Below are 25,422 nucleotides of genomic sequence, written 5' to 3' on the forward strand. Positions count from 1 at the left end.
GTCTCAGCCACCTTCTTGTAGTCCTTTGACATCCATTGCATCCTGGGCATCTTGACCCCAGCTCCTCCCAGGTTGCCTGCAGTTTCTTCTTTCTACTGGGGTTCACAGTCTCTTTTTCCATCAGCAATCATCCATCCTTTCTAAACGTCCACACCATTTTAGACATTTTGTCTCTATGGTATCTGTTATTGACTTATTGACACCCTTAGCCTCTCTTATATCAGTATTTGGTACACAGTCCAGATTGGAGATGCTTAAACTTCACCGCCAAAAGTCCATCTCTAGTGCAAGCAACTTGTTTCTTTGACCCTTGTTCACTACCCATTTTTCTGCTCCATATGTAGTGATGTTTTCAACAACTGAACAATCCGTCACCTACTTGGTCCATTTTGTTATTCCAAAGTACAGTGTTCACACATCGCATTATCCTCGTGCCCTACCCTATTTTATTATCTATGTCATCTTCACTTGTTTGTAATTCTGTATCCATACTTTTGTTAGTAATTTTCTAATCCTTACAGATCAGAAATTGTTTCTGCTGTGCAGAATGAGAGAGTTGTTATTGTTGCTGGTGACACAGGATGTGGAAAATCAACACAGGTTCCACAGTTTCTGTTGAAAGCTGGCTACACAAAAATAGGTGAGATCAGAGTTTGAATCTCTGTAACTTATATTAACAGTTCACCATTTTCATTGTGTTTATGTGACAACTTTATAGTTATGTTTCATAGGAAATTGGAGTGCTGAGTTGATAACAGTGTTCGAATAAAAGACAGTTCCACCTCTTCTGCAGCTGTAAAATCTTAATATAGCCTACTGCACACATATTATAATGCAGCCATGCTTTTTAAAGATGTTGTTGATTTATGTGGATCAAATGACCATTTATCAGATATGAAACTTCCTCGCAGATTAAAACTGTGTGCTGGACGAGACTCGAACTCAGGACCTCTGCTGACTGAGCTACCCAAGCATGACTCACAACCCATCCTCACGGCTTCAATTCTGCCAGTACCTCGTCTCCTACCTTATAAACTTCACAGAAGCTCTCCTGCAGGGTTTACAATCTCCATCCCCTGTGCTGTCATACTATTTTTCTCTTTAAATTTCTAATTCTCTCCTTATATCTTCTAACTAAATTGGTTCAAATTAATTATTTTTGCCAATTGTGTTTGAGTTATGCCTGTGTGAATTGGTATGTATTTTGTTGTGCCTACATGTGATGAAAGAGTTAGTCCAGTAGCTAATATTATCTAGCAAAGTGTTTGTTGGACACTCGTCACCTCCTCTGTGCATTGAGAAGCAATCCATATTTTTCATATTGCTGTCATTCATCCAAAATTTTCCACTGTCCAAAAATATATTTATATGGCTGTATCTATCATTTGTGAGGTTTTCTCTGCATGATTAGGTAACTGTATGTTTTTCATTTTCCAGTCAAGTCAAAAATTCTCTTCAGAGCCCAATATTTTGGCAGCTGTCCTACTTAGTTTCTTCAAGTGCTTTGAACAGATATCTTATATGTGCTTCCTGGCTAGACACAACCAGCAGTCTCGCATGAGATCATTGGTCAGGGCAACTGAACAAGAGGGCTAGATCAGACATCAAACAGGTGTGAACAGAATGGAACTGTCATCTTAGCTAAAAATTCTAAAAAAAATACTATCATCTACCCAAGCAATTATTTGTATTCAAGAATTCCCCTACGTATACTGGCAAAATAGCTTATCAAAAATGGAGAGTTAATCTGCATTAAAAAATGTTACTATTCTCTGTCAAACATTTTATTCCTATTATTAGATTGTCAAACAGTTTTGCATCTTTGTATTTCACCCCTTTCTGTGCCAAAGTTAGATTCATTAGAGAGCAGTGCAGATCAACATTCCTTCTAGCACTGTATTTGTGAATACTATAATTACTCTCCAACTCAAATGTTTTGTGAAGAGTAAATTTCTTCAGTGATTAGAGGCACAATGAACTGTAGTGAATACATTATTCCCAACTGCAACAATATATGGTTGTGAATCCCAAACAGAGCTCCATTATGCAGGAACTACTTTTTCATATGATTCACCAAATTAACTTCTAATAATTCCAACAAAGAAGCATCCAAGAAACACAAGATGTCATCTTGAGGTGTCAGGCATTGTGCTGGATATCGGCATCATTCTTGCAACGATATTTTGAAAACATGACTCATTATCTTCATCACATACCATGTGAGACTGCTCATCAAGTGGAGCCAGTCCAGTATTTATACCTACGGCCTTCTTCCTTCAGGCATTCCATGTGCAGTCCAATGAAGCACCCATAGGCGTTCCATCTTCCGTCTGGTGCAGCAAGCCAAGCACTGGCATTCCAATTTCGTTTTTGGCCCTGAATGCTTAGAGCCAACCATGGAGGGGGAAGGCTGTTGTATAAATACTGTTCCACTCAATGAGCAATCTCAGGTAGTATCTGTGAAGATACAAGTCATGTTGATATCCAACAGGATACCTGATTCCTCAATACCTGAAGATGTCAACAGATAGCTGGGAAAGCCTGATGAATCACACACAACATTACTTTCTTATCAGCCTTAGTGAGAGCACAGGTAGCCCTATGACATAATACCAAACCAGATGATGACATTAAATTTTTGGTTGTACACTTGTAATTGTGTGTGTGTGTGTGTGTGTGTGTGTGTGTGTGTGTGTTCTACTGCCCTGTTGAAACATACTGAGCGATATGACATAGTGGTAATATGTTGGACCCTTTTCAGGAGAATGGTGGTTCAAATGCCCATCCAGACATCCTGATTTAGGTTTTTGTGATTCTCCAAAATCACTTATGGTGAATGCTGGGATGCTCCCTATGAAATGGTGCTGCCAGTTTCATTACCCCATCCTTTTCCACCTTATTTTGTGTTCCATCTGTAAGGTTCTCATCATCAAAGGTACATTAAATATGAAATGTTCTTGAATAATGCTGATCTTGCATGTGATGGCTTGCAATGAAGTTGCTAAGTCGAGCCTCTCTGTTAGTCACCTACCAACAATGCTTGCGCTATCTGCATGTGAAAGGAATGGAAATGGTTTCTGTTCAGTACTCAACCAGTGGAGTCTAGTGTCTTTAGAGACTTGGTGCTTATTTTTTTGGTTTTATGCATCAGTTTGCACTAAATTCTCTCCATCCTCTACACAGTATGTCCTCTGCCCTGGCCACTAAATCTTAGAAGAGCCACAAATGCACCACATTCCATCAAGAGTCTTTCAGTGAGTAAAAATGTTTTTGTTAATGGGAAATGACTTGGGAAATTTTTTTAAAATGATTGTCTTACAAATTCTGCTCCTCCTACATGCAAGTTCATAGAAGAAGTGTGTACTGCCATATTCCTTGTTTGTCTAAGTAACACAATACCAGATGAATCATCAGCCACTCTTTCTGGTTATTTTTTTTTTTTTTTGTTTTATGCATCAGTTTGCACTAAATTCTCTCCATCCTCTACACAGTATGTCCTTTGCCCTGGCCACTAAATCTTAGAAGAGCCACAAATGCACCACATTCTGTCAAGAGTCTTTCAGTGAGTAAAAATGTTTTTGTTAATGGGAAATGACTTGGGAAATTTTTTTAAAATGATTGTCTTACAAATTCTGCTCCTCCTACGTGCAAGTTCATAGAAGAAGTGTGTACTGGCATATTCCTTGTTTGTCCAAGTAACACAATACCAGATGAATCATCAGCCACTCTTTCTGTTTACAACTCTGTCTTCACATGACACGAGAATGTACATCTCTCACTGACAGGAACAGTCTTATAAAATTGCTCGTGAGGTTCTCTTTTTTTCCCAGCTGACACAATCATGGTGTGTCATATGATGCATCTGTGTGAGAATAACTAGTCCAAATCTGGAGGTTCTTCACTACCTTATTAAATAGTTAATGTTGCTCACAATCTATGATAAGATGGGTTTTTCCCCATATCTTCCCAGCTGATGCAAATCAGGACTGCAATATGTTGTGATGCATCTGTGGGAGAATAACTAGTCCAGTGCATATTCATCTATTTTTCCCATTGATCTGTAGCTTGCATTTCCTGTCTTTCTGTCATTTTTTTCACTGAATTCCTCTCCCACTAATTTTCAGCAACCTCACACACTATTGAAGACTGCTGCAAATCTTATTCAAAATGCAGCAAGATTTACATCTAAAGCTAGATGAGTTGCAAATGACAAAAACAGTATTTACTTTATGTAAAAGAGTTGAAATTCAGTCATCTTATAAACTGTTTTGGATCTGCAGGGAAAAAAACACAAAATAAAAAATAAATGCTCATTCCAAGCCTCTGGCATTTAATCAGGCCACCAAATCCACACCTCCTCTGGATATACTTACCTTAGTTGGTGTTTTTTCATCCATTGTTACAAGTCTATGGCTTTATATGATATATGGGTTTGATTTTAGATCCAGGCAATTGCCATTTTAGGAACTCTGTGAACTTCAGCTTATTTTGTTAAGAAAATGTGTGTAGTTGTTGCTCACTTAGAATTACTGCAACAGTATAAACCACACAATCATACAGTGTTTGGTCACTGACTTAAAAGACTGAAGTCACCAATGTCAGTTTAAATGTGCAAATCTGCAGTGCAAACAGTGTTATGCTGATTAACTGATTCGTGACATTGTCATTAGGTGGACCCCAGACATTGAGGTGTCCAACATTACACAATGCATCATATTGGAAACTTGAGCTTAGTTCCCATACTTGCTGTAAATAATAATGGATTAAACATGGATCCATCTTTTCGCAAGTGCACACATTAGTGGTTTGCTTTAACACCCAAACATGTTCCACCACAGTTGTGGCATCCTCGGTGGGATTTTTTCTTTTATTTTGTATTGTTTGTATCCAACAGTTGCCAATGGATAACTGTCACAAATCAAAATTACTACACTGTGTCATCATTGCAGTATTTGACTAGTCCTGAGAGCTGTGACTGGTTTATATTTGTGTGCCATATACTTTTTTATTGTTATTGTGTATTTGGACTGATGTTTTCCTCACAAATGAGCAGGAGAAAACATCAGCCCAGTTTGACAAAATAAATAAATAAATAATAAATAAAGAAAGACACATTTGGCGCAAAAATACAAACCAGCCACAGTCCAAGAGTAGCCAAATACTGCAATGATGACATGGTGTACCAATTTAAATCTGTGGCTGTTTTTCATTGGCAACCACAGGAAATAAACAATGTAGAATAAAAGAAAAGTAAAGGAAAAACCCACAGAGGATACCAAAACAATAGTGAAATATGTTTGGGTGTTAAAGTAAAACAATAATTTGTGTACTTGGAAAAAAAAAGGCAGACCCATCCATAATTCATTACTAGACAGTGTATTTGCTTTGGCACAGTCACACAAACCGAGCGAGGTGGCGCAGTGGTTAGACACTGGACTCGCATTCAGGAGGACGACGGTTCAATCCCGCGTCCGGCCATCCTGATTTAGGTTTTCCGTGATTTCCCTAAATCACTCCAGGCAAATGCCGGGATGGTTCCTCTGACAGGGCACGGCCGACTTCCTTCCCCATCCTTTCCTAATCTGATGAGACCGATGACCTCGCTGTCTGGTCTCCTTCCCCAAAAACAACCCAACAACAGTCTCACAAAATTCTGGCTGCAGAGTAAAACCTACTGGATAGTTTACAAGTTGCTGCACTGGAGCAGCTGCAAGAGACAGGACTGCGACCCACCGTAGCTGGTGCAAGTTAACACAAACCATTTACCTTGCAACAACAGTGGGAGCCCTTAGTGAAGCAGGTTCTTGCATCACCAAATACAAGGATCAGCAGCACATTTGTGATTGTTCACCAATGCCCACGTCATCTTCAGAACCTGAGCATTACATTCTGTCTTGCTGCAAGTTGCTGTCTTGCCTAAATGCTTCCACTCCCACTCAAGGTGGCACTCATTGCAGAATTGATCCTACAAGAGACTAGAATGCCATTATTGACAGAAAAGATAACATATGTGCTCTCTGTACGAGTGAGCTGCAAGGAGTAGGAATATGGCTAAGTGTACTCAATTCAGGTGGCTGAAAATCTGACAGAGTGCACCCCTCAGATGTTAATAATTGCCTTACAAATAGATTCCAAAGCCATTACTTTTCAAGTAGATACTGGCTACTCAGTAACTGTGGTAAATTGGGACACATGTATTAGACAGTGTTCACCTGCACTGTGCATGTTGATAAAATATAGCAGCCAGCAAATGCCCATAAAAGGCAGTTTTTCAATAGAGGCCTTTTATGCAAACATAACCCAGTGTTTAATATTTCTTGTAGCTCCTGTGTCAGGCATTTAGAATATTTTCAGCTTGGATCCCTTTGCAGATTTTAGTTTTACACCGCAAGATAATATTAGTCTGACATCAGAAGCCATCCCATTTTAGAACTTAAATCATGTACACAGGAATCTTGAAGATGCATTCTAAGGGGTAGGCAATGCCCGCACATTCTAAGCACACGTATTCTTTCTTCTGTTGACATTACCCCCCCCCCCCCCCCCCTCTCTCTCTCTCTCTCTCTCTCTCTCTCTCTCTCTCTCTCTCTCTCTCTCTCTCTCTCTCCCTCCCTCCCTCCCTCCCTCCCTCCCTCTCCCTCTCCCTCTCCCTCTCCCTCTCCCTCTCCCCCCTCCCCCCTCCTCTCTCTCTCCCCCCTCCTCTTTGTGAAGAATTGGATAGGTCATGAGAGTTGGAGGTCACTGAGCATTGTGTGTGTATCAACCAGTGTGTGGTAGCAATTAAAAAAAAAAACAGTGGGATGCAATGCTTCAACTTTGTAACAGTTTTAAAGCTACTGCCGTGGTTCATGGATTCCTACTGTGGCCTGAAGACCTATTCTCAAAAGTAAAAGGTGGATAATGCCTTTAACTATTTATTTTTCATATGTGTATCTCAGAGTACCAGTTGATGAAGAATCACTGAAAATGTTAATAGTCAAAATACTGTTTGGACCATATAAATACAAACATTTAGCATTTGACATAACTTGTGAACCAGTAATATTCCAGTGCTTCTAGGAAAACTGCTTCAACCAGCACCCTTTTGTGCTGCTTATCTTGATGATATCATAATGAATAGAACTACACACCAAGAGCACCAGCAGAATCTACATGCATTATTTATTATTCTGCAGCAGGCAAGCTTGAAGTGCGATTTGTGCAAATGCCATTTTTTCTAACCTGGCCTCCAGTAACTAGGTTTGTTCTCAGCAAATAAGGCATTGCTTATACACAAAAACATGTCAAAGCTATCCATAAGTTGCCACTATGTCTCCATTGAAGGATCTACAGTCAAGTCAAAGACAAACATTACATGAGATTTATTCAAAAAAAATTGCTGGCATATCAATCCCTTCAAATCAAATTTTAAAAAAGGAGCTAAATTTCTGTAGTTACCCTAATAAAAAATGTATTTCTGCAGCTGAAGTCAGCCTTAAAATCTGTCCCTTGGATAGCCACATACGTTCCTTGAAAAATGCTTATTGTTGCAACGAACACCTCTTGCTTTGGCATGGAGGTGACGTTTTCACAGAAGGATTGTAAAAGAATTGAGCACCCTATCACCTTTACTTCTATGATTCTTTTAACAGGCCAGAAAAACTATTTGTAGATTGAGAAAGAAGCTCTTGCTGTTATAGAAAGAAGCTCTTGCTGTTATATTTACACTTCAGAATTTCCACATCTATTTGTAGCGTTACATAGTTTATTACAAATCACAAGTCTTTGGAGCTGTAAGTCCAGCTTCCTACAATAAAATCCCAGAGACTTCAACTGTGGACCTCGTTTTTAATTAAATGTAACTATTAAATTTTGTATTGACTCACCAGCAAAGATGCAAATGCTGACACACTATCCTGGCTTCCAGTGGGGCTGGAACTGGAGTTCAGCACCCGAGAGATCTCATGTTGCCAGCTAAATGGTGATTAGCTCTGACTGTGCAAACTTTCCCTGTTACAGCTTTACAGATAGCATTACTGACAAAGTGAGACCCATTCTTGGAAAATGTGGGTTGGATACGGTTGGCAACAGAAATGCCTAACATGCTGGCCCAGTTCTTTGGACATTTTTTCAGTGCACCATCACCTCATGATAGCACAAGGCATTTTATTGTTGAGCTCAGAAGGCAATGACCATCAAGTGGTGGTACTACCCCCATTACATCAACCAGTCTTGAAGATACTCCACCAAAGCCATCGGAGAGTCATGAAGCTATTGACGAGCCTTGTAGCCAGGTATTGAGTTTGCATTAAGTGTTCTCACCCATTTATCATGCCATCAGTGATGGAGCCTTGACAATGACTGCATCACCATTTCTCAGGCCATGTCTTAAACTGCATGTGGCTAAGCAGGATAACCACAGTCTTCAAAATCTCATTGTGATACTTATGCATAAGACCACAGCTGAGGCCACGATAGTGGGATTATCGAAGATTTTTTTAATGAGGAGCTTCTGCAGGCTATGGTTTCTTACAATGTCACACAGTTTACAGCACAAGCCTTGCAGTATTTCTATACCCAAATTGTTATTAAGCACCTTCTAACTTCTGCAATCCATCTGCAATAAAATGAAGAAGCCAAGTGCATGGTGCCTATCTTTACATCTACATCTACATGGTTACTCTGCAATTCACACTTAAGTACCTGGCAGAGGATACATCGAACCATTTTCGTACTACTTCTCTACCATTCCACTCTTGAATGGCACGTGGGAAAAAGGAACACCTAAATCTTTCCGTTCGAGCTCTGATTTCTCTTATTTTATTATGACGATCGTTTCTCCCTATGTCCGTGGGTGTCAACAAAATATTTTTGCATTCGGAAGAGAAAGTTGGTGATTGAAATTCGTAAACAGATCTCGCCACAAAGAAAACCACCTTTGTTTCGGTGACTGCCACCCCAACTCACGTATCATATCAGTGACACTCTCACCCCTATTGCGTGATAACACGAAACGAGCTGCCCTTCTATGCACTTTTTCGATGTCCTCCATCAATCCTGCCCAGTAAGGATCCCACACCGTGCAGCAATAATCCAGCAGAGGATGGACAAGCGTAATGTAGGCTGTCTCTTTAGTGGGTTTGTCACATCTTCTAAGTGTCCTGCCAACAAAGCGCAATCTTTGTTTTGCCTTCCCCACAATATTATCTATGTGGTCTTTCGAATTTAAGTTGATCATAATTGTAATTCCTTCGAATTGACAGCCCTTAGATTTGTGCGATTTATTGTGTACACAAAATTTATCAGATTTCTTTTAGTATCCATGTGGATGACCTCGTACTTTTTGTTGTTTAGTGCCAATTGCCACTTTTTGCACCATACAGAAATTCTCTCTAGTTCATTTTGTAATTGGAATTGATTGTCTGATGATTTTACTAGACGGTAAATTACAGCATCATCTCCAAACAATCTAAGGGGGGGGGGGGGGGGGGGGGGGGGGGTGCTCAGATTATCACCTAGATCATTTATGTAAATCAGGAACAGCAGAGGGCCTACGACACTACACTGCAGAATGCCAGATATCACTTCTGTTCTACTCAATGATTTACTGTCTATCAGGAGAATATGAAGCAACCTGTCAAGTATGCCACCACAGAGGGAAGTACTAACCAATTTTTTTTAGTACTTTAACAGGGCCATGCTTCAGGGTGCCAAGAACCCCACACAGGTTCTCCACAGATGTCAGCTAAGGATCCTGTTACATCTTATGTGACTGATGCCAACACTTCTGACCTCCCAGCACAACAGGAAGTACAAGACAGGGACTCCAGTGTCGGCCCAGGCATCTGGTCATTGCACCGCCAGGACGGAAGCTGTCATCATCTAGTTCAGCTGTCACATGTTCACTGTCAGTTCTGATGGTGGTGTCTGGCACAGCAACTTAACTCCACCATTGTCTCTGCCAAATCCTGACCCACATACAGCACTCCCTTGATGATGTCAACCCACTGGAGATAGTGCTAAAGCTGCCATTGTTACTAGTTCCTCCCCAAAGCAGCAGACATAAATTGGGCTGCTTTTGTCCAAACATGCCCAATTTGGTGGGAAGGAATGCTGTATCAGAGGGACCCAGTGATGAGTAGCCTAGCTACATTATTGATGAGCACAATTCAGTGGGATGGCACTGACAGACTCCAGAATGTGGAGGAAACAGCACAATTAGCAGTCCACACATCCAAGTATTCACCAATAACAACAATCAGGTGCCTTTGCTAACACCAAATCACTTGTTTTCGAGAGCTTGTTTGCATGTCAGTTATAGCCTGCAATCCACATAACATCAACTTACACCTCCCTAAAGACTTGGATTTAAAAAGTGTTATTCTACCAGATGACATCAGATTTCTTGCCTGGTATTCTCCCTGTTGATTCTGATAGTGAATCACCTTTATTCCCTGCTTTTGGCATCCTGACCATGTGGAGTGGCTGCGAGGTTAGAGGTGCCATGCCATGAACTGCACGACTGATCCCGCCTGAGGTTTGAGTCCTCCCTCAGGCATGGGTGTGTATGTTTTCCTTAGTGTAAGTTAGTTTAAGTAGTGTGTAAGTCTATGGACCGATGACCCCAGCAGTTTGGTCTCTTAGGAATTCACACACATTTGAACATTTTTGAATTTTGTCAACCCAGTTAGCTTCTGTTTTGTGCATGGATTTGTCTCTGAAGATTTCTTGAAACAATACTTGCATGTGTGTGTGCGAGCTACAGATCATCTAAAATGTAGTTTCAGCAACCACAACAACAAAATTCAGATTACGCTGAAAGCCAATTTTGGTAAGATTCAATACATAAAAATAAAAATTGGAGTTTCTCACAGATTGCTAATTCTGTCTGCGTGTTGATCATTGCCTTTTGCAAGCAAGTACTCTACTGACTGAGCTATCCAAGCATGACTCACAACCTGCCCTTGTAGCATAACTTTTGCCAGTACCTCTTCTCATACCTTCCAAATTTCACAGATGTTCTCTTGCAAAACTTGCAAGATTAGGATCCCTGAAAGAAAGGATATTGCTTAGCCTTATCCTGGGGCATGTTTCCAGAATGAATTTTCACTTAGCTGCAGAGGATGCAATGATTTTGACTTCCTGGCAAATTAAAACTGTGTGCCAGACCTAAATTTGAACCTTGGACCTTTATAATATGTTGACCGAATGAGATCTACATAAGGATAGAAGGACTAAAAATTTGCAAAAACAAAAACATTAAATGATTGAATTTGATTAGGAGAGTACAAATCGGAAGTCAGACTTTGTCAAGCCAGGATATCTTCAGTGTTGTCAACATACATTTTTGTCAGTGATTTAATTAAGTAATATTAATAAAAACATTGTCGTTCAGATGAAATTAGATATCTGAATTCTAGCTGAGGAACTCTGTCATTCCCATCATAGCAATAGGGTTACATGCTTTCTTCCACATACATAGAGTCTCTCTCTCTCTCTCTCTCTCTCTCTCTCTCTCTCTCTCTCTCTCTCTCTCTCCCTCCCCCTCTCTCCTTCCTCCCCTTACCAAGCAAAGTGGCATAGGGCATAAATTTCCTTAAATCACTTGAGGCAAATGCCAAATCCTCCCATAATCCGAGCTTGTGCTATATCTTTAATGAGAAAATCATCAACACAGTTAACAAAGTTTGTCAAGATGATTCTGTAGACCCACATCTTCCTTCTTCCCTTCCCTTCTACTTAAAAAGATTAGCTCCTTCTCTTTACAGTTCTTTTTTTTTCCTTCTTTTTTTCTGGTGGGTACTGAATAAAAGACAGAGTTGCCCCAAGTGATGGACCTGGGGATAACGTTGAACAATCAGCCGAGATTAAAACTGCATCTCACTCAAAATCATATCCTATGTGTTGTGTCTCTTCTAATACATAGTTTGTAGAGGGTTTTGCACCCTTCAGCACTTGTACATCTGCCCTTTCTTTCTTCTGTTCATCTTGGCAAAGGCATTTCAAAAATTCTGTAAGCTGAAGATTCAGCCACACTCTTTAAGTATGCCTACTTTTTAGATCTACAGGTTCGGTAGGCATTCAATGGGAGAAAACATTATATGGTTTTTTTTTTATGTGCGGTACTGTGATTAACTATATGATTTGGAAAACTATTACAGTTTAGAGAATTGGCTTATAAATCTGTATCTGTTTTGACTTGTTTTGATTTTAGTTTTTACTAAGTGGTTTTATGGATTAATGTAACTGCAGTTTACATACATTTATTTTTTTATTCTGTGGTACAATCAGTTTCTGACCATCTTGTTTGAATTGGTACCAGAGATTTTTCTTTCTCAACACATTTGCAAAGTATCACCTTGCCTGTTCTTTCACAAAGATATATAGTGATTTTTGTTGAAACTAAATAATTATTGTTCAGAGTTCTAAACATATGTTCACTTATTTATCATTTCAGCTTGTACACAACCAAGACGAATAGCTTGTATATCATTGTGTAAACGAGTTGCATTTGAAACTCTGAGTGAAAACAATTCTGATGTTGGTTACCAAATCCGTTTTGAAAAAAGTAAAAACCAAGCAACAAAAATACTTTTTATTACTGAAGGATTACTTCTAAGGCAGGTATGATCATCAGTGTAGATACTCAGTTTTCACAAAGACATTGTTTTTTCATCATCAGTGCAATAGATATCATTTTATCACAGACATTGTTTTCTGTCTATGTATGATACTCACTTTTATATCCCAGTATTTTCAGTTCTGTAGGTTTTTTCAAGTATTTCAGGAGTAACTTTCCATGGTGCCTTAAGTGAATTCTTATTTGAAAATTAAAACATAAGCCATAAATCACTTGAGAAACTCACAATATAACAAATTTGTTGTATAATATTTATTGTTTACCAACATTTCTGTCCAAAACCTGGTTTCTTTGTTCAACGTTTTGGTTACTTTCACTTCACAACAGAGATTTTCAAAATTAGGGAATATTTGGACCAACTGATTTCATAATTGTAATCACTGTCCATTACATGCATCATCAGCTTCCCAATACATAATAATTCTGAATCATAAGATCATTTAGTAGGTTGAAACTTGTAGACTAGAAGGGTTAGCATATATCAGATTTTAAACACCTTGAAATGTTACATATTGAACATGTGATCATATCCAGCTGATACTTGGCATATTCTGAGGCTTTGCCTGAGTTGGCATTCATCCACTCTTGGGAATGCATTGTTTCATAACTCACAAACTTCTATCACTGGCAGTGGAATGGGTACACTCACACACTCTCGGCTCTCAGCAAAGAGGGCTTGAAATCCCTGTGCCACAGTTGTGTAGCACACTGGTAGAGAACCCAAAATAAAATGGAGTATTGTGCAGTAATATGTTTTTGGCGGAGTGGAAAAGTAGTATAGTACCTGTGTTAGGCTATTCCAGACGGCTAGAACACTTGACTGAACTGGCCTGATACAGCTGCAACATTTCCATTGCTGCCGAAAACAAATTGCTGCACAATATTCCACTTTATCATTGGATTGCACTGTAAAATAAAAAAAAAATCAGATGCATCATGAAAAAAGACATTTTCTTGTAAACCACTATAATTTGAACAAACAATTAATTACATATCTTTTTTTTAAAAAAAAGTGTTAGTTAAAACTATATGGTTCCATCTCATACTGACAACAGCCTCACAATACTTTTAATCTTCTTATGAAGTTTGTTGCCAACAGTCAATCAAAGTTTGAAAACTACAGTAACACCCATAAATATAACGCTCAAAAGTGAAGTGTCTTACACTCGCCATCACTAAGCCATTGCATGGCACGAAAGGAGTGAAGTATTCAGCATGGCACCATATTTCTGCAGGGGCTTCCAACAACTTGTTGAGTCCATGCTAGATCGAGTTCCTGCACTATGCCAGGCAAAAGGGGGTCCAACACAATATTAGGAGGTATCCAATGACTTTTATCACCTCAGTGTATGTTATTAAAGTAATGCTGAGGAAATTTCCTGGAAACTTGTCTGTCACATTCTGTAATAATTTTAATTAGTACATCCAGATTTTGATTTATTGAATCATATTTAATTGTATACAGACCCTCTTAAGTATTGGAAATAAGAATGATCTTATTTATTGTTTACGATCCCATTCATTAATTCTGCCAGAAAAAAATAGAAACTGGCTGTTTAATCTTATTTAAAGTTAGGTAGCACTGAACATGTTGCTGACATAACTACCTTCAACATGCCTACTACAGGATTAATCTGAGCATTCTAAAAGCGAGGACTCTTGACACTGGGAATCTCAGAATATCGAATTCCCTAATGATTCTGAAATGGAAGTTCCCATCATCTAGCTCCAAGTACTGTTCTGCATTTAAAGTCTGTTAATTCATATTGTGTGTCCGTAATCACATTGGAAACCTCTTCACATGAATCACCTGAGTACAAATGACGTCTCCACCAGCGCACTGCCCTTTCATACCTTGCGTATGCGCCACTACTACCATCAGTATACATGCTTATCGCTGTTCCATTACTTTTGTCACATCAGTGTACTGTAAATTACAGTGCTATTATAGGCCACTACTGCCGGCCAGGGTGGCCAAGCAGTTCTAGGTGCTACAGCCTGGGACCGCGTGACCGCTGCAGTCACAGGTTCGAATCCTGCCTCGGGCATGGATGTGTGTGATGTCCTTAGGTTAGTTAGGTTTAAGTAGTTCTAAGTACTAGGGGACTGAAGACCTCAGAAGTTAAGTCCCGTAGTGCTCAGAGCCATTTGAATTTTATAGGCCATTACTAAAGCAACTATCACAAAAATAATCAATAGAAATGGAAATACTGTATACATAATGAAGAACAAGACAGCCAATTCTAAAAAGAAGAAAAATCATGAACACATTTCAAGAATCACACACTTTCTTCCTCTGGAGAATGTCTGCAATTGTCACATGTAAGTGTTGTGGCAGTGCTTGCAAACAAATCTTTTGTAACTATTTCAAGTCACAGTACTTCCATTATTTCTCTTACCACCACAATGATGTCACCTCCCTCACCTAACGACCTCTTCCTTACTTTTGAGGATTGAACGATAAGCTGACAGAAATCTTTGGGTATTCCTTGCTAGAGTAGAGAGTTCTTTCAAATAGCTCTCCATTAGAACCAAGATCAGGTTTATAACGTACATTATTTTTTATGAACCTTTTTTTCTTGATTGTTTGTGAAGAATAACACTTTGGGAATTCATACCAGCAACATCCAGGAAACAGGGGAAAAAAAGGGCAGGGGCTGTCTTCTTGTCATCCTTTGTATGGAGTAGGATGTACACCTCTAATCAATAATACCTACTCCATCTTTGGTTGTGTTGTAGTCCAAATTTACAGCAGACTTGTGTGTAGTAATGTCTGTTTCATCGATTTTGTGCATTGAATCCAAAAAGACAATTTCTAATTTCTCACAACGTGTTTGGCATAAGTTCTGGAGGAATTTCCATCCTGTACATTTTCAGTGTCCCAGTGAAGATGAGCAAATTTCCTAGAACATGCTGTGCTAAAGGATAACTACTATAACAGTTGTCTATAGTTACTCCTGTGAGTGCCCTTGATTGGTTCAGCTAATCTCTTCACAACATCCATAGGCTGGTTAGAAGCTAGATATGGTCCAGGATTCTGTCTGCCATAGTATACTGCAAAATTACAAGTGTAAAATGTCATGCTGTCACACAATGCATACAACTTCAAGTCCCACTTAGCGGAGTTACTGGACATGTACTGCACAAAAGCACAACACCCGTGTAATGGGACAAGCATTTAGTCTGTTGTCGTGAATTCCCCAAGGCTGTAGTTATTTTTGCAGTTGTTCAAAACTGCAGACAGGAGGCCACAGATGGCTGAAAGTTTGTCAGTTTCAAATTGTTCATTTCTTGTTGAAGTATCATCGAACCTCATTGACCAAAGCAAGAACAGAAAGTGCTTGTAGCTAAATGCTGCCCTTATAAAATCATTCCTGTTCCATTTGATGCCCACATTTACACTATGTTTGTATGTTCTCCTTTTGTACAGCAGTGAGAAACACTGCTCCTAAAAGAGTCATTATTTCAGAAGCATAAGTATTTCTACAATCTCTATCCCTCATGTAACTCACAGGTGGTCTCTTGTATTATGAAAAGGATAATTGCTACTCACCATATAGCAGAGAGGCTGAGTCACAGATAGGCATAACAAAAAGACTGTCAGAAAGTGAGCTTTCAACCAACAAGGCCTTAGTCAGAAACAGACAAAACACACACACACAGAAATCACATACACATGACCACGATCTCTGGCTGCTGAGGCCACACTGTGAACAACAGCAGATGATACAACCGGGTGGTGTGGGTAAGGAGGAGGCTGGGGTGGGGAGGTGCTGCTTGTGGGAGCATACTGGGACAAGGTGGAGAGAGGTGAGGGCAGCTAGGTGCAGTTGGGAGCTTAGGTGAAGGGCAGGAGCCTGGGGGTTGATGGGAAGGATCCAGATGGCACAGGCTGTGAAGCAGTCATTGAAATTGTGCATCATGTTTGGTGGTGTGCTCAGCAACAGGTCGGTCCAGCTGTTTCTCGGCCACAACTTGTCAGTGACCATTCATGTTGACAGATAGCTTGTTGGTTGTTGCACCCACGTAGAATGCAGCACAGTGGTTGCAGCTTATCTTGTAGATCACGTGGTTGGTTTCACAGGTAGCCCTGCCTTTGATGAGTAGGTGATGCTTGTAACCGGACTGGAGTAGGTGGTAGTGTGAGGATATATGGGAAAGGTTTTGCACCTAGGACTATTATAGGGATATGAGGCAAGGGGTTGGGAGTAGAGGTTGTGTAGGGATGGACAAGGACATTGTGTTGGTTTGGTGGGTGGCGGAATACCACTGTGGGAGGGTTAGGAAGGATAATGGGTAAGACATTCTTCATTTAGGACACAATGAGAGGTAGTTGAAACCCTGGCAGAGAGTGTGATTCAGTTGCTCCAGTCCTAGGTGGTATAGGTTTGAGGGGTTTGGGATTCTGGATGTTTAGGAAACATTGCTCTAGATTGCCCAGGAATAGTTTGGCGTAGGATGGTGCTCTGCGGATGCCCATAGCCATACCCTGGGTTTGTTTACAGGTAATGCCATCAAAGGAGGAGTAATTGCGGGTGAGGATATAGTTGCTCATGGGGACCAGGATGGAAGTTGTAGGTTTGGAATCCACAGACATTGGGAAAGGTAGTGCTCAATATTGGTAAGACCATGGGCATTAGGGATGTTAGTGTAAATGGAGGTGGCACCAGTATGCCAAGGAGGGCAGCATGTGGTAAAGGAACAGGAACTGTGGAGGAACTGGTATCTTTTATATAGGAGGTTGAGTCGTGCGTAATCAGCTGAAGGTGTTAGTCTACAAGAGCAGAGAATCTCTCAGTGATGACACAGTAACCTGCCACAATAGGGCATCTGGGGTGATTTCGTTTATGGACTTACGGAAGCAAGTAGGAGATTGGAGTGTGGGTGGTGGTAGAGGGAGGAGAGAGAGATGGAGTCTGGGGAGAGGTTCTGTGATGAGCCTAAGGATTTGAGGATAGACCAGAGATCCTGCTGGATTTCTGAAATGGAGTCACTGTGGCAGGGTTTCTAGTTGGATGTATTGGACAGCTGGCCAAGTCCTCCTGCAAGGTAATCCTTGCAGTTCAAAACAACTATGGTGGAGACTTTGTCAGCAGGTAGGATTATAAGTTCAGGATTGTGGTGAATTGTGGTCCTTTCTGCGATACTAGGTTAGTTGCCCCCATGGCTCACATCTCCATAGTAGACCTAGGTGCAAGACCTGTCCCATACATCCTCCCACCACCACCTACTCCAGTCCTGTCACAAGCATCACCTATCCCTTCAAAGGCAGGGCTACCTGTGAAACTAGTCATGTGATCTACAAGCTAAGCTGCAACCACTGTGCTGCATTCTGTGTGGGTATGACAACCAACAAGCTGTCTGTCCACATGAATGGCCACCAACAAACAGTGTCCAAGAGACAGCTAGACCACCCCAAACATGGCGCTTTCCATTTCAATGACTGCTTCGCAGCCTGTGTCATCTGGATCCTTCCCACCAACACCTGTTTTTCGAATTGTGCAGGTAGGAACTCTGCCTGCTATATATCCTATCTTCCCATTACCTCATATCCTCAACCTTTGTTACTGACTACCCTTAGCCTTCATCCCCTTCCCTGTTCCCATTCCAGCACTACAAAGCCCTCTGTTCCACCAATACACCCACAGTCTTTTTACTTCCTTCATTTTCCGCTGGTCCCCCCCCCCCCCCCCCCCCCCCCCCAGCCCTCTATCTAAGCTCCCGACTGCTCTAGCTGCCCTCACCTCTCTCCACCTCATCCCCATACGCTCCCACAAGCAGCACTTGCTCGTGAGTTCACTTGGTTACTACATAATACACTTGCAGAAAACCGAGTCATTGACCGATAGTTCCAAAGTGCATAGCCTCAATGATCATCAGATTTGGATCTGTGTGATTGGACAGGGTTTATGAACAGGACACTAACACACATTGGAGGTTCAAGAGCTACCTCTTGTGTGGTGCCCTTTTTGCCAGTGCTGGTCTGCTTTTGATGTCCTGCTTACTCCATCCATCACTGGTTATTTTGCTGTTCTCGATTTTCTTCTGTATGTTATTCTTGTTAGGAACTTGGATGCGTGAGCTGTTAAACTGATTGTGCGATAATTCTTGCACTAGTCAGCTCTTGCAGTCTTTGGTATAGTGTGGATGATATTTTTCCGTAAGTCAGATGGTATGTCGCCAGACTCATACATTCTACACACCGCCATGAATAGTTGTTTTGCCACTTCCCCCAATTATTTTAGAAACTCTGTGGAATGTTATCCATCCTTATTTGATCTCATGTCCTCCAAAGCTCCCTAAAATTCTGATTCTACCTCTTCCAAATCAACTCCTGTTTTTTCTTCTACCACATCAGACAAATCTTCTCCCATTCCACAGGTCCCAAGTGGAATGATCGTCATTTTTTAATGAACACTATATGAAATTGTCATTTTACAAATACTAATGCACTGAATTTAAAATAAAAATGTTTTTATTTATTTATAAGGTAATAAACATGTCATACAACTACTATAATATTTATTTACAATGAATACATTACTGCACTGAAATGGTGCAGAAGTTAGATTGTACTTATACACACACACACACACACACACACACACACACACGCACACACACACACACACACACACTTCATTTACAATGAACACATTACTGCACTGAAATTGTGCAGAAGTTATATTGTACTTATAAAGAAAACAAAGATGCTGTAACTTATCAAATGAGAAAGCTCTGGTATGTTGATAGACACAATAAAAAACACACAAATATTCAAGCTTTCGCAACCCAAGGTTGCTTCATCAGGAAAGAGGGAAGGAGAGGGAAAGACGAAAGGATGTGGATTTTAAGGGAGAGGGTAAGGAGTCGCTCCAATCCCGGGAGCGGAAAGACTTACCTTCAGGGGAAAAAAGGGCGGGTATACACTCGCACACACACACATATATACATCCGCACATATACAGACGCAGGCAGACATATGTAAATGCAAAGAGGTTGGGCAGAGATGTCAGTCAAGGCGGAAGTACAGAGGCAAAGATGTTGTTGAATGACAGGTGAGGTACGAGGGGCGGCAACTTGGAATTAGCAGAGGTTGAGGCCTGGTGGGTAACGGGAAAAGAGAATACGTTGAAGGGCAACTTCCCATCTCCAGAGTTCTGATACACTCCTGGAAATGGAAAAAAGAACACATTGACACCGGTGTGTCAGACCCACCATACTTGCTCCGGACACTGCGAGAGGGCTGTACAAGCAATGATCACACGCACGGCACAGCGGACACACCAGGAACCGCGGTGTTGGCCGTCGAATGGCGCTAGCTGCGCAGCATTTGTGCACCGCCGCCGTCAGTGTCAGCCAGTTTGCCGTGGCATACGGAGCTCCATCGCAGTCTTTAACACTGGTAGCATGCCGCGACAGCGTGGACGTGAACCGTATGTGCAGTTGACGGACTTTGAGCGAGGGCATATAGTGGGCATGCGAGAGGCCGGGTGGACGTACCGCCAAATTGATCAACACGTGGGGCGTGAGGTCTCCACAGTACATCGATGTTGTCGCCAGTGGTCGGCGGAAGGTGCACATGCCCGTCGACCCGGGACCGGACCGCAGCGACGCACGGATGCACGCCAAGACCGTAGGATCCTACGCAGTGCCGTAGGGGACCGCACCGCCACTTCCCAGCAAATTAGGGACACTGTTGCTCCTGGGGTATCGGCGAGGACCATTCGCAACCGTCTCCATGAAGCTGGGCTACGGTCCCGCACACCGTTAGGCCGTCTTCCGCTCACGCCCCAACATCGTGCAGCCCGCCTCCAGTGGTGTCGCGACAGGCGTGAATGGAGGGACGAATGGAGACGTGTCGTCTTCAGCGATGAGAGTTGCTTCTGCCTTGGGGCCAATGATGGTCGTATGCGTGTTTGGCGCCGTGCAGGTGAGCGCCACAATCAGGACTGCATACGACCGAGGCACACAGGGCCAACACCCGGCATCATGGTGTGGGGAGCGATCTCCTACACTGGCCGTACACCACTGGTGATCGTCGAGGGGACACTGAATAGTGCACGGTACATCCAAACCGTCATCGAACCCATCGTTCTACCATTCCTAGACTGGCAAGGGAACTTGCTGTTCCAACAGGACAATGCACGTCCGCATGTATCCCGTGCCACCCAACGTCCTCTAGAAGGTGTAAGTCAACTACCCTGGCCAGCAAGATCTCCGGATCTGTCCCCCATTGAGCATGTTTGGGACTGGATGAAGCTCGTCTCACGCGGTCTGCACGTCCAGTACGAACGCTGGTCCAACTGAGGCGCCAGGGGGAAATGGCATGGCAAGCAGTTCCACAGGACTACATCCAGCATCTCTACGATCGTCTCCATGGGAGAATAGCAGCCTGCATTGCTGCGAAAGGTGGATATACACTGCACTAGTGCCGACATTGTGCATGCTCTGCTGCCTGTGTCTATGTGCCTGTGGTTCTGTCAGTGTGATCATGTGATGTATCTGACCCCAGGAATGTGTCAATAAAGTTTCCCCTTCCTGGGACAATGAATTCACGGTGTTCTTATTTCAATTTCCAGGAGTGTAGTTTGGTGTCAGTGGGAAGTATCCAGATAACCTGGACGGTTTAACACTGTGCTAAGATATGCTGGCCCTGCACCAAGGCAGTTTTAGCCACAGGGTGATCCTCATTACCAACAAACACTGTCTGCGTGTGTCCGTTCATGCGAATGGACAGTTTGTTGCTGGTCATTCCCACAAAGAAGGCTTCACAGTGTAGGCATGTCAGTTGGTAAATCACGTGGGTGCTTTCACACGTGGCTCTGCCTTTGATCATGTACACCTTCCAGGTTACAGGACTGGAGTAGGTGGTGGTGGGAGGGTGCATGGGACAGGTTTTACACTGGGAGCGGTTGCAAGGGTAGGAGCCAGAGGGTATGGAAGGTGGTTTGGGGATTTCATAGGGATGAACCAAGAGGTTACGAAGGTTAGGTGGACGACAGAAAGGCTCTCTTGGAGTGGGGAGGATTTCATGAAGGATGTATCTCATTTCAGGGCAGGATTTGAGGAAGTCATATTCCTGCTGGAGAGTTACATTCAGTGTACTGTTTCCACCTCTCTACTCTCTACTCTGCATTTAACAGTGGAATTCCTGTTACACTCTTAATGCTTCCACCCTTGCTTTTAATTTCACCAGTGGTTGTTTTGATTGTCCTATATGCTGAGTCAGTCCTTCCAACATGCTTTTTTTCCCCAATTTATTCACATTTTTCATGCAGCCATTTCATCTTAGCTTCCCTGCACTTCCTATTTATTTCGTTCCTCAGGGACTTGTATTTCTCTATTCCTGAATTTCCCTGAACATTTTTGTACTTCCTTCCTTCATTGATCAACTGAAGTATTTCTTCCATTACCCATGGTATCTTCGCAGTTAGCTTCTTTGTGCCTATGCTTTCCTTTCCAACTTCTGTGACTGCCCTTTTTTTAGAGATGTCCGTTCCTCTTCAGCAGTACTACCTACTGAACTATTCCGTATTGCTGTATCTATAGCCTTAGAGAACTTCAAACAGATCTCATCTTTCCTTAGTACTTCCATATCACACTTGTTTGCATATTGTTTCTTCCTGACTAATCTCTTAAACTTCAACCTACTCTTTATCACTATTACACTGTAATCTGAGTCTATATCTGCTCCTGGGTATGCCTTAGAATCCAGTATCTGATTTCAGAATCTCTGTCTGACCGGATGTAATCTAATTGAAATCTTCTCGTATGACATGGCCTTTTCCAAATAGACCTCCTCCACTTGCGATTGGTTAGTCTTTCTCCTCTCTCATTCCTTGTCCCAATCCCATGTTCTCCTGTAATCTTTTCTTCTACTCCTTCACCTACAACTGCATTCCAGTCCCTCATGACTATTAGATTTTCATCTCCCTTTACTTACTGAATTACCTGTTTATCCTCATATACTTTCTCTATCTCTTCATCTTTGGCATGCAGCATCAGCATGTATACATGAACTATCATTGCTGGTGTTGGTTTCCTGTCAATTCTGATAAGAGCCTGATAAGAGCATCGCTATCGCTGAACTGTCCACAGTAATACACTCTCTGCCCCACTTCCCTATTCATATCGAATCGTACGCTCATTATACCTTTTTCTGCTGCTGTTGATATTACCCTATACCCATCTGACCATAAATCCTTGTCTTTCCATTTCACTTCACTGACCCCCTACTACACACATCAAAAAAAGTTTTGCATCACCTCAGTTTCGAGAGTTCCGGAACCTGTACAGAAAATTGGAATAGAGACCAACTTAAACATCATTTCCGCCCTTTTTATTGTTCATGAAAACCACACATTGCATGTTATACCACCTTCAGAGGTGGTGGTCCAGATTGCTGTACGCACTGGTACCTCTAATACCCAGTAGCACATCCTCTTGCATTGATGCATGCTTGTATTCGTCGTGGAATACTATCCACAAGTTCATCAAAGCACTGTTGGTCCACATTGTCCCACTCCTCAACAGTGATTCAGTATAGATCCCTCAGAGTGGTTGGCGGGTCACGTCTTCCATAAACAGCCTTTTTCAATCCATCCCAGGCATGTCCGATAGGGTTCATGTCTGGAAAACATGCTGGCCACTCTGGTCAAGCGATGTCATTATCCTGAAGGAAGTCATTCACAAGATGTGTATGATGGGGGCACAAATTGTCATCCATGAATATGAATGCCTTGCTAATATGCTGGCTATATGGTTGCACTATCGGTCGGAGGATGTCATTCACTTATTGTACAGCCATTACAGCCCCTTCAATGACCACCAACAGCATACCTCGGCCCCACATAATGCCACCTCCAAACAGCATGGAACCTCCACTTTGCTGCATTCGCTGGACAGTGTGTCTAAGGCGTTCAGCCTGACCGGGTTACCTCCAAACACGTCTCTGACGATTGTCTGGTTGAAGGCATATGCAACACTCATCAGTGAAGAGAACATGATGCTAATCCTGAGCAGTCCATTCTACAGACATCGTGAGCCATGTACCTCCTTCCTGGTGGAATGACTGGAAATGATTGGCTATCGGACTCCCTCCATCTAATAGGCACTGCTCATGCATGGTTGTTTACATCTTTGGGCAGGTTTAGTGATATCTCTGAACAGTCAGAGGGACTGTGTCTGCGTTACAATATCCATGGTCAATGTCTATCTTCAGGAGTTTTGGGAACCAAGGTGATGCAGAACTTTTTTTGATGTGTCTATATCTAGACTGAGCCATTGCATTTCCCTTTTCAGATTTTCTAGCTTCCCTGCCATGTTCAAGCTTCACCCTGACTCATAGAATGTTATCCTTTCATAGGTTATTCAGTCTTTTTCTCATGATCACCTCCCTTTTGGCAGTCCTTTCCTGGATATCCAAATGGGGGAGTATTCCGGAATCTTTTGCCAATGGAGAGATCGCCATGATACTTTTTTACTTACAGGCCACATGTCTGGTCGATACCTGTTATGTCTCTTTAATGCAGTGATTTCTATTGGCATCTGCATGCTCATGTCATTGATCACTGCTGATTCTTCTGCCCTTAGGGGCAGTTTCCCACCCCAGTACAAGAGAGTGCACTGAACCAGTGTCCACTCCTCCACCCTCTTTGACAAGGCCATTGGAAGAATGAGGATGACTTCTTATGCCGGAAGTCTTCAGCCACCAATGCTGATTATTATTCAAAATTTAAGTGGTTTGCAGGTTTTGAATCTGGGACTGAGAATGGTTCAGTTACTAATTAAAGTTGCTACCCCTGGACCACTGGTGATGAGTATTTCTCCCATCAAGATGTTTGTCAGGTGACTTAGCACGGTCACTAACATGTGGAGAAAATATAACCCTTACTCGTCGCCAGTTCGTGAGATAGGACTTCAATCCAGCCAAAATATTCCGCATCTGTTGCAGAAGGACTTAAAATATCTCCAGACGATGTTCCCAGTGTGTCGTCATACTTCTTTTCATGATATGCAATGTATGCAGCCCGGTATCGAAATCATTCTGTTGAGGGAAAAAGATAAAAAGGAGTCAGGTCCCTTGCTGACAGCTGAATCTTCCCATGCAGGTAGAAGAGGAAAGTTAATATCTTGCAGTTCTATTTCACAATCTCCTGTTTCCAGCGCTTCATTCATGCAGAGCAAAATTCTTCTGAACAGATGTGACGTCAAAAGTCCATCAACGCCAACTGCCTCTATGGCAGTTTCATTTGATAGAGAAATATCATGAGCATTGTGCCCTAAGAGTAGCAGCCACAATCAATGTTTCACTCCTGTTGGAGAAGCGTTCAAGTGGAAATGACCAAATCCTCTTATCTGCAAGAAACAATTTTCCAGTGTGTTGTGGTTCTATCATGCAATTAGAATACATCTCATCTGCACTGGCTGAAGGTCTGAATACAGTTCAAATAATGACCGGACTGTTGTCATGATGACTTTCCGGAATGGGAGCAAATGATTTGTACTGTTGCAGTTTGCATGAAAACGCTGTGAGACAATGCAGCCATTTGGATGCACTTCTGATAACTTTTCTTATATCTTGATCACATTTTTATTTTTCCAACAACCTTAACGCGTTTTGACTTTACATCATTTTCAAAGGCTACAAAATGCAACATGAAACTGGTATCAGAAGATATGAAAATATGATACATTTCACTATTAATAAGAGACATATTAAAATGACAACAATATGACTTCCTAGCTTAGCAGTGATCTGTCACTCATGTAAAGTTGTTCATTAGATACATTGTATCATG

General features: G+C 41.8%; 1 protein-coding gene across 2 annotated transcripts in view; it reads left to right on the forward strand.

Annotated features, from left to right (window-relative positions):
* The window catches only part of LOC124621863 (probable ATP-dependent RNA helicase DHX34), a 193,092-nt gene that overhangs the window by 21,370 nt on the left and 146,300 nt on the right, over positions 1-25,422 (forward strand). For both annotated transcript variants that reach the window (XM_047147328.1, XM_047147335.1), the window contains exons 3-4: positions 522-640; positions 12,437-12,603. In XM_047147328.1, the coding sequence (XP_047003284.1) occupies positions 522-640; positions 12,437-12,603 (286 nt within the window). The remainder of the gene's footprint in view (positions 1-521; positions 641-12,436; positions 12,604-25,422) is intronic.

This window comes from Schistocerca americana, chromosome 1 (genome assembly GCF_021461395.2).
Source record: "Schistocerca americana isolate TAMUIC-IGC-003095 chromosome 1, iqSchAmer2.1, whole genome shotgun sequence".
NCBI lineage: Eukaryota > Metazoa > Arthropoda > Insecta > Orthoptera > Acrididae > Schistocerca > Schistocerca americana.